Source organism: Diuraphis noxia, unplaced genomic scaffold (genome assembly GCF_037042655.1).
Source record: "Diuraphis noxia isolate RWA-SAM2 unplaced genomic scaffold, SU_Dnox_SAM2 contig0001, whole genome shotgun sequence".
Lineage (NCBI taxonomy): Eukaryota > Metazoa > Arthropoda > Insecta > Hemiptera > Aphididae > Diuraphis > Diuraphis noxia.
Window position 1 is genome coordinate 107601468 of NW_028301711.1, and position 15017 is coordinate 107616484.

The 15017-nt window shown below is 38.7% G+C and overlaps 2 protein-coding genes across 2 annotated transcripts; both read right to left on the bottom strand.

Annotated features, from left to right (window-relative positions):
* Positions 1-2289: 2289 nt before the first annotated feature.
* On the bottom strand, positions 2290-4302 carry LOC149063278 (uncharacterized). The gene has a single exon (XM_089215594.1). The coding sequence runs from the start codon at positions 4300-4302 to the stop codon at positions 2290-2292; it is 2013 nt and encodes a 670-aa protein (XP_089071720.1).
* Positions 4303-4446: 144 nt separating this feature from the next.
* On the bottom strand, positions 4447-8650 carry LOC149063279 (uncharacterized). Its single transcript, XM_089215596.1, has 2 exons — positions 8412-8650; positions 4447-7543 (listed from the first exon to the last, which is right to left on the bottom strand). The coding sequence occupies exons 1-2, from the start codon at positions 8648-8650 to the stop codon at positions 4447-4449; spliced, it is 3336 nt and encodes a 1111-aa protein (XP_089071722.1).
* Between the last annotated feature and the right edge of the window lie 6367 nt (positions 8651-15017).

A 15017-nucleotide genomic window follows, 5' to 3' on the forward strand; every position in this document is an offset into this window, starting at 1 on the left:
TTTACTTATAAGTGTTTAATATGCCTATGAGTTTTGCAGAAACAAAATTTGTTGTTGACTCTACAACATTAAGTGTAGGCACCCATATGTAGTGTTATGTAATTAACTTTCAACAGTATGATTGGAGTGAGAAATGTTTATGTCTTGAGTACAGAATTTGGAATTATGAAATCCCTAGTACACGTCTCACAAATAAAGATTTCAGTAGAAAGCCATTTAGCAGAACACACAGTAGATGTGTATGTGTGCGTTAGTATGTACAATACAATTAAAACATGGTTTTACCTAATTAACATTAATGCAATCCATAGCCAAAACTGCTATAAGATGAGTTATAAAATATTTGTTAATCTACTTGAATGAGCTTAAGTGTTAGTAACTGCAGTAAGTGTAGGTACTATACTATATGTATTAACTATTAAGTGAATTTATAAATTACATAGGTATATGATTGTAGCATCTCATGTGAGTAGAGTGTACTTGTAAGAAAGAAAGTCCATAATGTGTTTTGTTCATCTGTTATTGGTATATTTTAAATAAAAGTTAGTTATAACTTAAAAATAAAGTAACTCTACTTATTGTGTGTGTGTGTGTGTGTGAACTATTTACCTAAACAACATTAAAATACGGAATATTCAATTGTATATTGTTTTGAGCAGTAGAACAAAACAGAAGAATGTTTAATTGGTGTATTCATACATGCATATTTATAATCTTTATATTAATTTATTTATGTTGATTAGGCTGAAACAATAAGTGTTTAATATGCCTGTGAGTTTTGCAGAAACAAAATGTGTTGTTAAGTGAATAACTATGAACTGTGTGAGAAAGTGAGAAAGTAACAGAGTGAGAAAGGTTTATGTCTTGATTACAGCATTTGGAATGATGAAATCCCTAGTACACATCTTACAAATTGAAGAATTCAATAGAAAGCCATTTAGCAAAAATTACTTATTGTAGGCGTGTGTGTGTGTGTATGTGTGTTTGTATGTACTACACATATTAAAACACTGCAGTTTTACCTAATTAACATAATAAAAAATCAATGACAGCAATAGAACAAAACTGATGTAGGAAGATGAATTCTTATAATTTTTGTTAATCTACTTGTGTCAGTAAGGCTGAAACGAAAATCGTTGAATGTGTTTATGTGTTAGTAAATATTATATATAAAATATACTCTATAAAAGTAATTGTAGATACTATATACTATATGCATGAAGTGAATTAAATTATATTTATATCAGATACTCGTAGTATCACGATAGTACAGTGTACTTATATGAAAGTAAGTCCATTGTATTTTGTTTTGAGCAATAGAACAATTGTACGGCCACTAGCCTCGACCCGTGAATGATGGAGGTGATAGTGAACCGGGATTTGAGGTAACCAATTAATAGTGTTTTAATAGGAATGGTCGGATGAGTATATATATATTATAGATATATTGAATGTATTAATTACACAAACGTGGATGGGGGGGACACTTAATGTATAAACTTAATGTAGAACATAGCTATCTTAATATTAATAGTTAATACAAAATCCAGTAAGTACAACATTACGTGTCCGCGACGTCTTGAGATGGTGCATCAGTTGAAAGGTTCGTGGAAGCGAACAATACGCGCGTCACGAACAATCAAAGTGTATTATGTCGATTGTCGACAGTTAACACAGTGCGAACGATGTATTCGTACGACGGCGAAACTAGTGTTGGCGAACAGTACGCGCAATACGAGCGGTCGCACAATATACGTCGACGAACTAACACGACGGCGACGCGGGGTGATGACGGCAACGGAGGCGCACACGCGAACGCACATAAATCGGAAAAAATCGCTTAAGACTATTTCCGCAGATTATATTATGTGCAAAAAAAAGGGGGTGAACGGACGACGGACATTACGGTACAGAAAGGAAAACGATCTTTTTTTCCAACGGCCATATGAACGACAACAACAACAACTTTCAGTGATAACAGGCCTCGTGATACGCCACACCGGCAACCGTGTGTCATTTTGTGCAACGCTGGTAACTCGACGATGGCACCGTCCAGTGCGGAATATAGCGAACCAACTTTATCGCATGTTGTGCGGCGGCAACATACTCCCCCCTTGGAAGACGTAGGCTTCCAAAGTGTGATCCGTGAAATCCCGGGTATGCTGGTGGACAGGCCCACGTTGATGTAGATGTAGAGAGAAACTTATTTACTAGACTTAAACTTAAAGGTACGATATGATTATATACAGTTATTTGATATTTAAAGGAAGAAGTAATTTTAAGGAAAAATCACATGGAGGACGAGTGAGCGTTTGGATCATCTTCTCCGGGAATAATTGCTAGTTGCACAACTGGTCGTTTATATATCCCATCCTGAGTTCGAATAGTCACTACCCTCACCACTCCATCCACACCTGGATGAGTGTTCACAACACGTCCCATTTTCCATGCTGTTGGAGGGACATTCGGACGACGCATTAAGACTAGATCTCCGACTCTGAGGTTCACTTGCTTGCGGTACCATTTTGACCTTCCCTGTAATGTAGCCAAATATTCCCCGGACCAGCGGTTCCAAAATGACTGTTGAAGCTGACTCAATAACTGCCATCGCGTTAGGCGGTTTATCGGCGTTTGGGTTAAATCTGGCTCCGGTAGCGCAACTATAGGACAACCGATAAGAAAGTCGCCAGGAGTGAGGGCACGCAAGTCGTTTGGATCCGTAGAAAATGGGGTGATCGGCCTGGAGTTGAGTACCGCTTCAATTCGATGTGCCAATGTAGTCATTTCTTCGAATGTGAGTATTTGACTACCAATGACTCGCTTTAAGTGAAATTTGGCTGATTTCACGGCTGCCTCCCACAATCCCCCAAAGTGAGGGGCAGCTGGAGGGTTGAAATGCCATTGACATGGTATGACATTTGAGAAGAGATCGCGAGCAGCTGGATCTTGTAATTGAGAACGTAGGATATTGTCCGCACCTTGAAAATTGGTTCCGCAATCGGAATAGATATTAACTGGAACACCTCGCCGAGACGTGAAGCGATGTAACGCGGCAACAAACGCGGGGGTTGATAAGTCGGACACAACTTCTATATGAACAGCCTTGACTGCCATACACACGAAAATTGCTAAGTAACACTTAGTCCCTTGAGCGTTTCGACGTTTTCCTTGCTTTATAATAAGAGGGCCAGCGTAATCTATGCCTACATTGCTGAATGGTCGTACTGACTGAGTCCTTGATTTTGGAAGGTCTCCCATAATCGGCGACGGAATGGTAGCTCTATGTGTTGCACATGTTACGCACTTAAACGTTATAAGTCGTATGACCGAACGGCTAGATATAACCCAGAAACGTGCGGCTAAGAGCGAGGCAACTAATTGTGGTCCTGCGTGAAGATAATTGATGTGGAAATGGCGAACGAGTAAGGTTGTAAGGACACAATATTTTGGTAACAAGATAGGGTATTTACGATTCTCGTGGATATTAGCATGCCGAAGACGACCTCCTACACGAATGATTCCGTCCGCATCTATAAATGGAGACAGACGCGCTAACGACACTGGAATCGCTTCGTTCTTGGACGAATCAAGCCCTTTGAAGATGGAAGGGAATTCTTGAGCTTGGGTTATCTTGACAAGTACCTTCAAAGCGTCTTCTAATTCTGAATAACGGATGTAACCTGTGTAAGCAGGCTTACGGCGGAGTTTAGTAAAGTAACGAAGGATATGGACGAGAACTCGTCGGAGACGCGTAAAGGTCGAAAACCGTTCTAGCCAGCTGTTGTCATAATACTGTATACTGACAAGATGAATCGCATCTGGGGTGGGTTTTCGTTCTGGCAACTGATCACTTGGCATTACACTGAAATTTGTTGAAGCCCAATGCTGGACTGGTTGTTTCAACAATTCAGGTCCATTCCAATATAAGTTGTGAGAGAGAGCTTCATTCGGGAACATGCCTCTGGAAGCGCAATCCGCGGGATTATAATGGGTGGAAACATGATGCCATTGGCAATTTGGTAGCAACTCAGAAATCTTCTTTAGGCGGTTCGTCACGAAAATTTTGAAATCTACCTGCTGAGAGGTTAGCCAAGACAATACGACGGTGGAATCAGTCCATGCATGAATATCTTGAATGTTTATCTTCGAATCCAGGGTTGTTTGGACACGATGTAGCGTTTGTGCGAGTAATAGCGCCCCACAAAGTTCCAGCCTCGGAATCGATAACGCTTCATCAGTGCGTCCCGACTTCAATGGTGCAACTTTAGATCTGGCGGTAATGAGATGTACAGTCGGAGGCATCGAGCTGTACTCCAGGCGAAGGTATACAACTGAAGCGTACCCACTGAGGGACGCGTCGGAAAAGCCTAGGAGCGTTACATTCGATGACTGTTCAATGGGAATATATCTTTGTACGTTGACGGAGGATACACTCGGGAGTTCAGATTAAAACGTTTTCCAAGATGAAGCCAGTTCGGCAGATATGGGCTGATCCCAATCATAACCACTTTTCCACAACTGTTGCATAAAGCATTTTGCCCAAAAGGTGATAGGACACAAGACTCCGAGTGGATCGTAAATTTTTGCTATCGCAGACAACACTGACCGCTTCGTTGGAGTAGAAGTGAAGGGCTCACTATGATAACTAAATATGTCTCTCACGGGGTCCCAATGCAAACCAAGGATTTTGACGGAGCAGTGATCCTTTGGGTCAAAAGATGATTCCATAACTCTGTCTTCCACAGGAATATCTCGAAGAACATCTGCGCAGTTACTCGCCCATTTCTTGAGTTCTAGACCACCTGCGGTCAACAACTTAGTCAAATCACGTTGAAGGATTAGTGTTTCAGGAATTGTAGCTGCACCCGTTATGATGTCGTCAACGTAGGTTTCTGTAGTGAGAACACCTAGAGCAACTTGATACCGGTGTGCTTCATCTTTTTCGAGTTGGTGGAGTACGCGTAAGGCATGATAGGGTGATGAAGCAATTCCATAGGTCACAGTCGTCAATGCATACTCCACTAAAGGTTTTGTAGGGTCGTCTCGCCATAATATGTGTTGATAGTCACAATCTGAAGGATGAATGTTGATTTGTCGAAACATCTTACATATATCGGCCGTAAACATGTATTTGATTAAGCGGCATCGAATTAGTATATTCATTATGTCGCACTGTAGTTTTGGGCCGACAAATAGGGTATCGTTTAACGAAACGCCTGAAGAAGTGCGAGCTGAAGCGTCAAAAACCACTCGCAACTTAATTTTATCCTTTGAGTACTTTACAACCGCATGGTGCGGAATCACGTATTTCCCTGGTGTGGTCGCGATTTTCATGTGACCTAGTGATTGATAATCACGCATGAATGACCGATATTCAGCATATACTTCAGGTTCCGCTTGTAATCTACGCTCTAAGTTGAAAAATCGAGACATAGCCATACTCCGGGAGTCGCCAAGAACTGATGGGTCCATTTTAGAAGGCAGGGAGACAATGTAGCGGCCTGTATGATCACGCATAGTAGTACGTTGAAAAATATCTTCACATTTCTCTTGTTCTGTGAATGGGATAGACTGAACTTCTGGCTCTTCACAGGCCCAAAAGCGATGTAACAACTCCTTAAGAGAGGGTTCCGTAGATAATTGTAAACACACTCGAGACTGAGAGGGTGCCTGACTGGAGGTTCCCACGAGAATCCAACCAAGAGATGTCTCAAAGGCTGATGGAAGGCCGTCTGAATGAAGAACTTGATACCCGTTTTTGAATATCTTATTGTACATGTCTGCACCGATGAGGAAATCAATGCGACCAGGTCGATCGAAAGACGGGTCAGCAAATTGTACCTTAGAGTAGGTGGAGCGTATGGAAGGAGTCAAAGCTGTTGCAGGCATGGGACCCGTGATTCTTGATAATACTATAGGCTCGCATATCCACTCGGGGGCAGACGATGCATGCGGTACGATATGACAAATGACAGAACCTTTAGTTTGGATAATAGGACTCTGAGACAAGCCCACGACAGTAACCTCGTTCTGACGTCTGCTGAGGCCAAGCAGGGTTGCACTTGTGTGCGTAATAGCCGATATCTGCGACCCGGAGTCGATAAGTGCCCGAACAGGTGTCCATCGTCCAAACTTGTCGCGAACCCGAATCAAGGCTGTACCTAGCACATTAAAATTGGTAGAGTTAACCATGCCAACAAAGGCGGCTGAAGATTGCTCTGAGGATGGAGACGAAGAATCCGAATTGTTTTTTGATCGCAAGTGGCTGTCTGGTGTTCTGGACGCAGAAGTCCTGTGATCAGTTTCACCGAGATGTAACAATGAATGATGTCGAGCTGAACAATGGCGACAAGTATATTTTGATCTGCATTTTGACGAGGTATGAGTGGTGCTCATACAATTGGTACACATATGTAGTGACTGTATCTTTTGGAGACGTTGTGTAACGGACATATTTTGAAAAGTTGTACACTTTCCAATGTAATGTGACCCTTTACACATAGGGCATGATTTTATTGATTCGGTGGATGCCGCAGTAACTAATGAAGTGCGAGGGTAAGAAGAAGTCTTCTTGACCCCTACTTTAGGCTTCAGGAAATTGGAGGTTGGCAAACTTGAGGTAGAACTATTTTGCAGTACTTGACACCTCGTATGAACAAATTTCAATAGGTCGTTAACAACCGGCAGCGCGTTGTTAATATACTGTGATTCAAAGTGACATCTAGTGGAGGGATCTAAAACACGAGACGCGACGTAGAACAGTAAGAAACCTTCTTTGTCCGGAATATCAAAACTTTGAAGAGCTCCAATATTTTCCTTAAAGGTATCGAGAAAGGCCTTCAAGTCAGATAATGAAGCAGACTTCATAGGTGGATAATTAAAAATCTTGTCCATGTGTGCGTTGATAATCAAACGTTGGTTGTTGAAACGTTCCCCAAGTGCATTCCACACAACCTCATAATTTGCTTCGGACAACGAAATCGATCGAACTACCGCACTTGCACTTCCCGTAACAGAAGACAATAAATAATGAAACTTTGAAAGACCGTCGTTGTCGTGTACTAGCGACTTAAAGGTATCCCGGAAGGTTATCCACTGAAGGATATCACCGTCCAACGTCGGAATCTGGATTTTTGGCAATTGTATATGTGATCGCTCCTGTATACCTGATGTGTTCATAAGAGGTGACTTGGAGGAGGTGTCACATAAATTTTCGGAGATGGCCATTATGACATAGTACTGATCAGTTAAAGTCGTATTTAAGGGTGCATGTATGTCATAATACTCCTCTTCCCGTAGGAGTTGTATTAAAAGATCGAAAATTGAATCTTGCTCGGCGAAGAATTGGGTACGAAGAGCTTCGACATCCCTCTTCCTTGCACGGAACAGGTTGAGGACTTGGTGATCTGTCTCAACTTTATGCGCTAAATCACATAAAAATAATACTTGAGAGACTAATCCGTCGCGTTTTACTATTGTGCGCTTCAAGGCACGTTCAGCACGCTCTTTATCTGCAGTAGACAGGGGCATAGTTAAGACAAATCTGATACCGAAATTCGAAAATATTTATTTGTGGACTGTATAATATTACATCCGGCCCGAAGGACCAAAATGTACGGCCACTAGCCTCGACCCGTGAATGATGGAGGTGATAGTGAACCGGGATTTGAGGTAACCAATTAATAGTGTTTTAATAGGAATGGTCGGATGAGTATATATATATTATAGATATATTGAATGTATTAATTACACAAACGTGGATGGGGGGGACACTTAATGTATAAACTTAATGTAGAACATAGCTATCTTAATATTAATAGTTAATACAAAATCCAGTAAGTACAACATTACGTGTCCGCGACGTCTTGAGATGGTGCATCAGTTGAAAGGTTCGTGGAAGCGAACAATACGCGCGTCACGAACAATCAAAGTGTATTATGTCGATTGTCGACAGTTAACACAGTGCGAACGATGTATTCGTACGACGGCGAAACTAGTGTTGGCGAACAGTACGCGCAATACGAGCGGTCGCACAATATACGTCGATGAACTAACACGACGGCGACGAGAAATGCGTGCGCAGTTAAGCTCCGGCCCGCTGATCAGTTGAAAAGTTCGTGGAAGCGAATAATACGCGCGTCACGAACAATCAATGTGTATTATGTCGATTGTCGACAGTTAATACAGTGCGAACGATGTATTCGTACGACGACGAAACTCGTGTTGGCGAACAGTACGCGCAATACGAGCGGTCGCACAATATACGTCGACGAACTAACACGACGGCGACGCGGGGTGATGACGGCAACGGAGGCGCACACGCGAACGCACATAAATCGGAAAAAATCGCTTAAGACTATTTCCGCAGATTATATTATGTGCAAAAAAAAGGGGGTGAACGGACGACGGACATTACGGTACAGAAAGGAAAACGATCTTTTTTTCCAACGGCCATATGAACGACAACAACAACAACTTTCAGTGATAACAGGCCTCGTGATACGCCACACCGGCAACCGTGTGTCATTTTGTGCAACGCTGGTAACTCGACGATGGCACCGTCCAGTGCGGAATATAGCGAACCAACATTATCGCATGTTGTGCGGCGGCAACAACAATAAACAGAAGAACGATTAATCGTCGTGTTCATACATACATATTTGTAATCTTTATATTGATTTACTTATGTTGGTTAGGCTGAAACAATATGCGTGCGAGTTTTGTAGAAACAAAATGTGTTGTTAACTCTACAACAGTAAGTGTGGCACCCATAGGTATATGAGTTGTGAATAATTATCAACAGTATGATCGGAGTGATGCGTGCCGTGTCAGTGGCGTAATTAGGAATTTGTCTTAGGGGGGGATAAACATACTTAGATTTTCAAGTACAAAATCTGGGAAAACTATTTCATCAAAAATTCTTAAACTAATATATATTTACACAAAATGTATTAATAAATGTGCTTTAAAATTCTACACAATTTAGTACCTATACAATATTATAATAATTTCTTCAAAATGTAAATTTCGAATATATTAGAATTAAAATTTACTTTTAAATTAAATAATAATTTCCTAAAACCTAACGCCTAACGGGACCTACCTACTATTTGAGTTGTTAAACGTATGAAAACAACTACTCTTAAGCTGTTTTTTTCTCTAACGAATAGTGAATTAAATGTTGTTAAACCGATTAACTTTGTATGAATTGTGTAGGTAATAAAACCTATTCGGCATGCGTAAGCCCCGTAAAAAAACATTCAAAGTCCCCCTAAAAACCACGCGAAGCTTTATATTATAAAAAAACAATAAGTGATTACTTTTGAAAAAACGAATAATAGACAACTTGTTAAAATTAAACTTTGAAGGATCATCATTACTTATAAATCAATATTTGTTTGAAGTTATACCTAATGAATTGAAATGTGAGATGATTGTTTTGAAAAATATGATGAAATGAGTTACTAACTATATTTAACCGTCGAAGAAAATATATCTAAAGATAAAGATATACAGTTCCAAATCTTTTTGAAATGATTCAATTGGCTATCACTCTTCAGGTCAATTCCGTCTACATGCAATGAGAAGAAATAATAATAACCTCAGATCTACTATTATGTCAAAGGAACGGTTTTCGAAATAAGCAATACTTTATATTGATAGAGATGTTATATTGTTGACAACGAAATTATTTTAAATAGAAAAATAAGAATATAAAATATGTAAAAACTGTATTAAATCTGTTACCTATACTTATAAAAGTTCATTATTGTTTTATTTCTTATTTTTAAGTTTTACTTGCCTTGCAATTAGCAAATTTTTGTAGTGTATAAAGGGCGGTAAAGAACTTCTAAGAGGCAGTGATTGAAAATATATGTGAGGGGCTGAAGCCTTTGGTGTGTGTGTGTGTATTGTATTTGTATCTACATTATGCAATTTAAACACTAAATATATAATACTGTATGCAGAATATTTATATCAGATACTTGTAGTAACATGTGAGTACCTACAGTGTACTTATATGAAAGAAAGTCCATTATAACATACTGTAAAATGTATAAGTGTTTTGTTATAAGTGAGTTATAACTTATAAATAACTGTAACTCTACTTATTGTCTGTCACACACAGTGTGTAGGTGTGTGTCTGTGTTTGTGTATGACCTATGCAATAGAAATATATTCGATTATATTTTGTTTTGAGCAGTAGAATTTTCGCAGTGTATAATAGCAATAAACGTTACCTATATTGTTGTATAACAACATTAAAATATACATTACACATTATTTTTTAAATCTATATAACATTGTGAAATTAATTATCAGTGCCTACTATATACTACAATACATTATTAATATGTTAACAGCAATTCATGGTGATATATAATGTTAAGGTTACATAAACAAATTTCAAATATTAAGTTAACTTAAGCATTTACAACGTACAATTAGTTCTATCAACACGGCAAATAAAGTATTGAAATAATCTAACGATATAGGGATCATTGAAAAGAGTACAGCATGTGGAATGATGAAGCCATTTAGCAGAACTCAACATGTATTTATGTATGTATTTAAGAATTTGACACCAAGGGGCAAAAAAAATAATAAAATACGCCTCATTAATCATTATAAAAAATACAATTAGCTGCCCTCTCAGCTGCCTGGGGCAACAGTACCCTGTATCTCCCCCCTAAATACGGCCTTAGTTATGTATATACAGACAATCAACTGTGTAAGAAAACGTATAAGTATAAATTGATATGGTACCTAGTGAGTTATGAGTAGCTAGGTAACTTTAAAATTGTAACACTGCAGCTTATTGTAGGTGTGTGTGTGTTAGTATATACAATACAATTAAAACATAGTTTTACCTAATTAATATTAATACAATCATAGGCAACATAATTAATAACAGCAGTAGTCAGTTGAACAAAACTGGTATAAGATGAGTTATGAAACTTTAATATTTGTTAATCTACTTGAATGTGCTGAGGTGAGATTTATGAAAGAAAGTCCATTATAACTTACTGTGAAATGTATAAGTGTTCTGTTCATTTGTTAAAGGCACATTTAAAATAAATGTGAGTTATAACTTATAAATAACTGTAACCTTGCTTATTGTGTGTGTGTGAACTATGCAAAAGAAACATACAGTTCCATACAGTTATACCTTAACAACATATTATTGTACATATTATTCAATTGTAATTTATATGAGCAGTAGAACAAACAGAAGAACGTTTAATTGGTGTGTTCATACATACATATTCATAATCTTTATAATAATTTTTATTTATAAGTGTTTAATATGCCTATGAGTTTTGCAGAAACAAAATTTGACTCTACAACATTAAGTGTAGGCACCCTTTACAGAATTTGGAATGATGGAATCCCTAGTACTCGTCTCACAAATAAAGAATTCAGTAGAAAGCCATTTAGCAGAACTCAACAGGTGGTTTTAACTGTTTGTAGTTAAAGTACCTAGATACCAATGTGTTATGAGTAACATTAAAATTGTGTAACACTATTTAATGTAGATGTGTATGTGTGCGTTAGTATGTACAATACAATTAAAACATGGTTTTACCTAATTAACATTAATGCAATCCATAGCCAAAACTGCTATAAGATGAGTTATAAAATATTTGTTAATCTACTTGAATGAGCTTATGTGTTAGTAACTGCAGTAAGTGTAGGTACTATACTATATGTATTAACTATTAAGTGAATTTATAAATTACATAGGTATATGATTGTAGCATCTCATGTGAGTAGAGTGTACTTGTAAGAAAGAAAGTCCATAATGTGTTTTGTTCATCTGTTATTGGTATATTTTAAATAAAAGTTAGTTATAACTTAAAAATAAAGTAACTCTACTTATTGTGTGTGTGTGTGTGTGTGTGTGTGTGTGTGTGTGTGTGTGTGTGTGTGTGTGTGTGTGTGTGTGTGTGTGTGTGTGTGTGTGTGTGTGTGTGTGTGTGTGTGTGTGTGTGTGTGTGTGTGTGTGTGAACTATTTACCTAAACAATATTAAAATACGGAATATTCAATTGTATATTGTTTTGAGCAGTAGAACTAAACAGAAGAATGTTTAATTGGTGTATTCATACATGCATATTTATAATCTTTATATTAATTTATTTATGTTGATTAGGCTGAAACAATAAGTGTTTAATATGCCTGTGAGTTTTGCAGAAACAAAATGTGTTGTTAAGTGAATAACTATGAACTGTGTGATCAGAGTGAGAAAGGTTTATGTCTTGAGTTTAGAATTTGGAATGATGAAAAAGAATTCAGTAGAAAGCCATTTATCAGAAATCAACAGGTGATTTTAACTGTTTGTAGTTAAAGTACCTAGATAGTAGATACCGATGTGTTATGTACAAACAAATGTGTAAGAAAACATTATAAGTAACTATGTGTTATGAGTGACATTCAAATTGTAACACTACTCATTGTAGGTGTGTGTGTGTATGTGTTTGTATGCACAATACAATTAAAACACAGTTTTGCCCAATTAAAATTAATACAATCACCGGGAACCAAATCAATAACAGCAGTAGAACAAATTATAATATTTGTTAGTAAAGTTAGTAAATTATATGATAAGTCTGAGGTGAGATTTATGTTATGCATAATATTTATATCAGATACTTGTAGTTATGCGAAAGAAAGTCCATTATAACATACTGTGAAATGTATAAGTGTTTTGATCATCTGTTAAAGGTAAAATAAAAGTGAGTTATAACTTATAAATAACTTTGTGTGTGTGAACTATGCAACAGAAACATAGTTCCACACAGTCCTACCTAAACAACATAAATACGGTCAACATTTTCAATTGTATTTTAAAATACAGAAGAACGGTGTTTATTCATGTTGATTAGGCTGAAACAATAAGTGTTAATATGCCTGTGTGTTTCGCAGTTACAAACGTGTTGTTGACTCTACAACAGTAAGTGTAGGCACCGATAACTATCGACTGCATGATCTACATTTATGTTTTAAACAAAGTTAGTTGGATAGATTGTTTTGACAAAAACATTATTGCAGCAGCACGTTAGTGTAAAACTTACAAATACAGAATTTAAAAGTGTCAATTTGGAATAATTGTTAAGCAGTAAAAATGAAATGAAATTGACATAATTTATTGTTTGTGTGACTTGCATTTGAATAACGATATGGATGGCATTGAAACAGACTCGCGGCCAATTAAATTTTTTTTTTTTAAACGTTTCCAATGAAAAATTCGAAAAAAACCACGACGCACGGACATCATTGCCGCCGCCATATCGACGCTCACGGATTCGATCTACACACCTACAGATTACTACGCCTAACGCCTAACGGGACCTACCTACTATTCGAGTTGACATTTCGTACGAAAACAACTACTGTTAAGCCGTTTTTCGCGGTAACGAAAAGCGAATCACACGTCGTTTAACCGATAGACTCCGTACGATTCGCGTACGCGATAAAACCTATTCGGCGCGTACGTACAACGCGGCTCTCGTCGATTTAATTAATATATATATATATATATATAATATGTCAAAATATAGGCTACGGGGACCTCGGTCTGTAAACGCAACCGTGCGGGCCGCGGACCGAATCGGGGTACTAACCGGCGGCTTCGAAAAGACGTCCGCCGAGCGATCAGCACACGGACGGCGTTTAAAAAGACGAAACCGATAACGGTAAAAAGGGAGAAATAACGGGCGACCAAACGACTCGAGGCGGCACCGTTTGCCGTCGAACCGATCGAGACGCGGACCTCGGACGACGGGACGCGAACGAAAACCGAAAACGTGAAAAAAAGTCGAAAAGGCGAAACGAAAACCGTCATTTCGAAAAATTCGGACGTCCGATAACGGCGGCGGCCCCGTTGTTCGCGGTCGCGATGATAACGGCGGCGGAAACGGCGCGGCGATGCGGCTCGGGCGAAGCGGCTACACTGTAGTCACCCAAGGGACGAAATAATCGACACTTGGACGCGCCACCGTCTTCACGTTTTATAATATAAGACTAGCCCTCCGTGCTAGCTGGGGGAGACCCCCAGACCCCCTTGGTCGGTGGAAAGTGGGTACCGATGGCGGAGACAGAGTCGTTTGAATTATTAAAATCATTGCTGTACTCGCCGGTCAATAATCAAAAGTCGTAGAAGGTGATAACGATTTCTGATAAGGCGTAGAGGTATCGTTTCGAAAGCGGCAAATTTGAAATTCCAGTTTAACAGTCGATACGGTCCAGTCTTGTGCTGTTATGAGACCCCCAGGCCCCCTTGGTCGGTGAAAAGTGGGTACCGATGGTGGACGTAGAGTCGTTGGAATTATTAAAATCATTGCTGTACTCGCTGGTCAATCAATAATCAAAAGTCGTAGCGGGTGATAACGATTTATGATGAGGCGTGGAGGTATCGTTTCGAAAGCGGCAAATTTGAAATTCCAGTTTAACAGTCGATACGGACCAGTCTTGTGCTGTTATGAATGTCGAAACGAAAATCGTAAAGCCGAAAGCCGCATTTAAATGTCTAGCAAGTCGGTCACGTCAAGTGAATACCGATTTTGGAGAGTATATCGTTAGAATTATGTACATAGCGCCTGTAACGTCGCACTACGTCCTACCATACCGCTAGACGATATACTCATATAGGTAATACGATTGACGTCGCCATATGTGGATTAATGATAAAGGGTTTTTGATGAGGCCCACCGGTGAGGTGGTAATCCATCAAAAGCGACAGTATTTGAAAACCGTGTTCGAGCATCTCTCCATTCGTTAGGAAGTTGGTAATCAAAAGTAGACCTTTTAGTGGGTCCCGCATGAAACGTTCAAAACTGTAAGGTTTAATGCTGTATCATATACAATATCTCAATACCATAATTAGTCAATTAATCAGCCACACCGTCACAATACAAATTAAAGGATAAATGTTAAAAAGTACCAATAAAAACGAAATGAAACCGACAGACGAATGCGAATACATTGCAATGTCTGATGCGTTTTGGCAGAGAATAA

Excerpts from the sequence above, each read along its gene's own strand:
- LOC149063278 (XM_089215594.1), bottom strand. The coding sequence starts at position 4,302 with ATGCCTCCGACTGTACATCTCATTACCGCCAGATCTAAAGTTGCACCA.
- LOC149063279 (XM_089215596.1), bottom strand. The coding sequence starts at position 8,650 with ATGAACACGACGATTAATCGTTCTTCTGTTTATTGTTGTTGCCGCCGC. Across the intron at positions 7,544-8,411 it reads TTTCCTTTCTGTACCGTAAT|ATTTGTCTTAACTATGCCCC; the intron begins GTCCGTCGTCCG and ends TTTCGGTATCAG.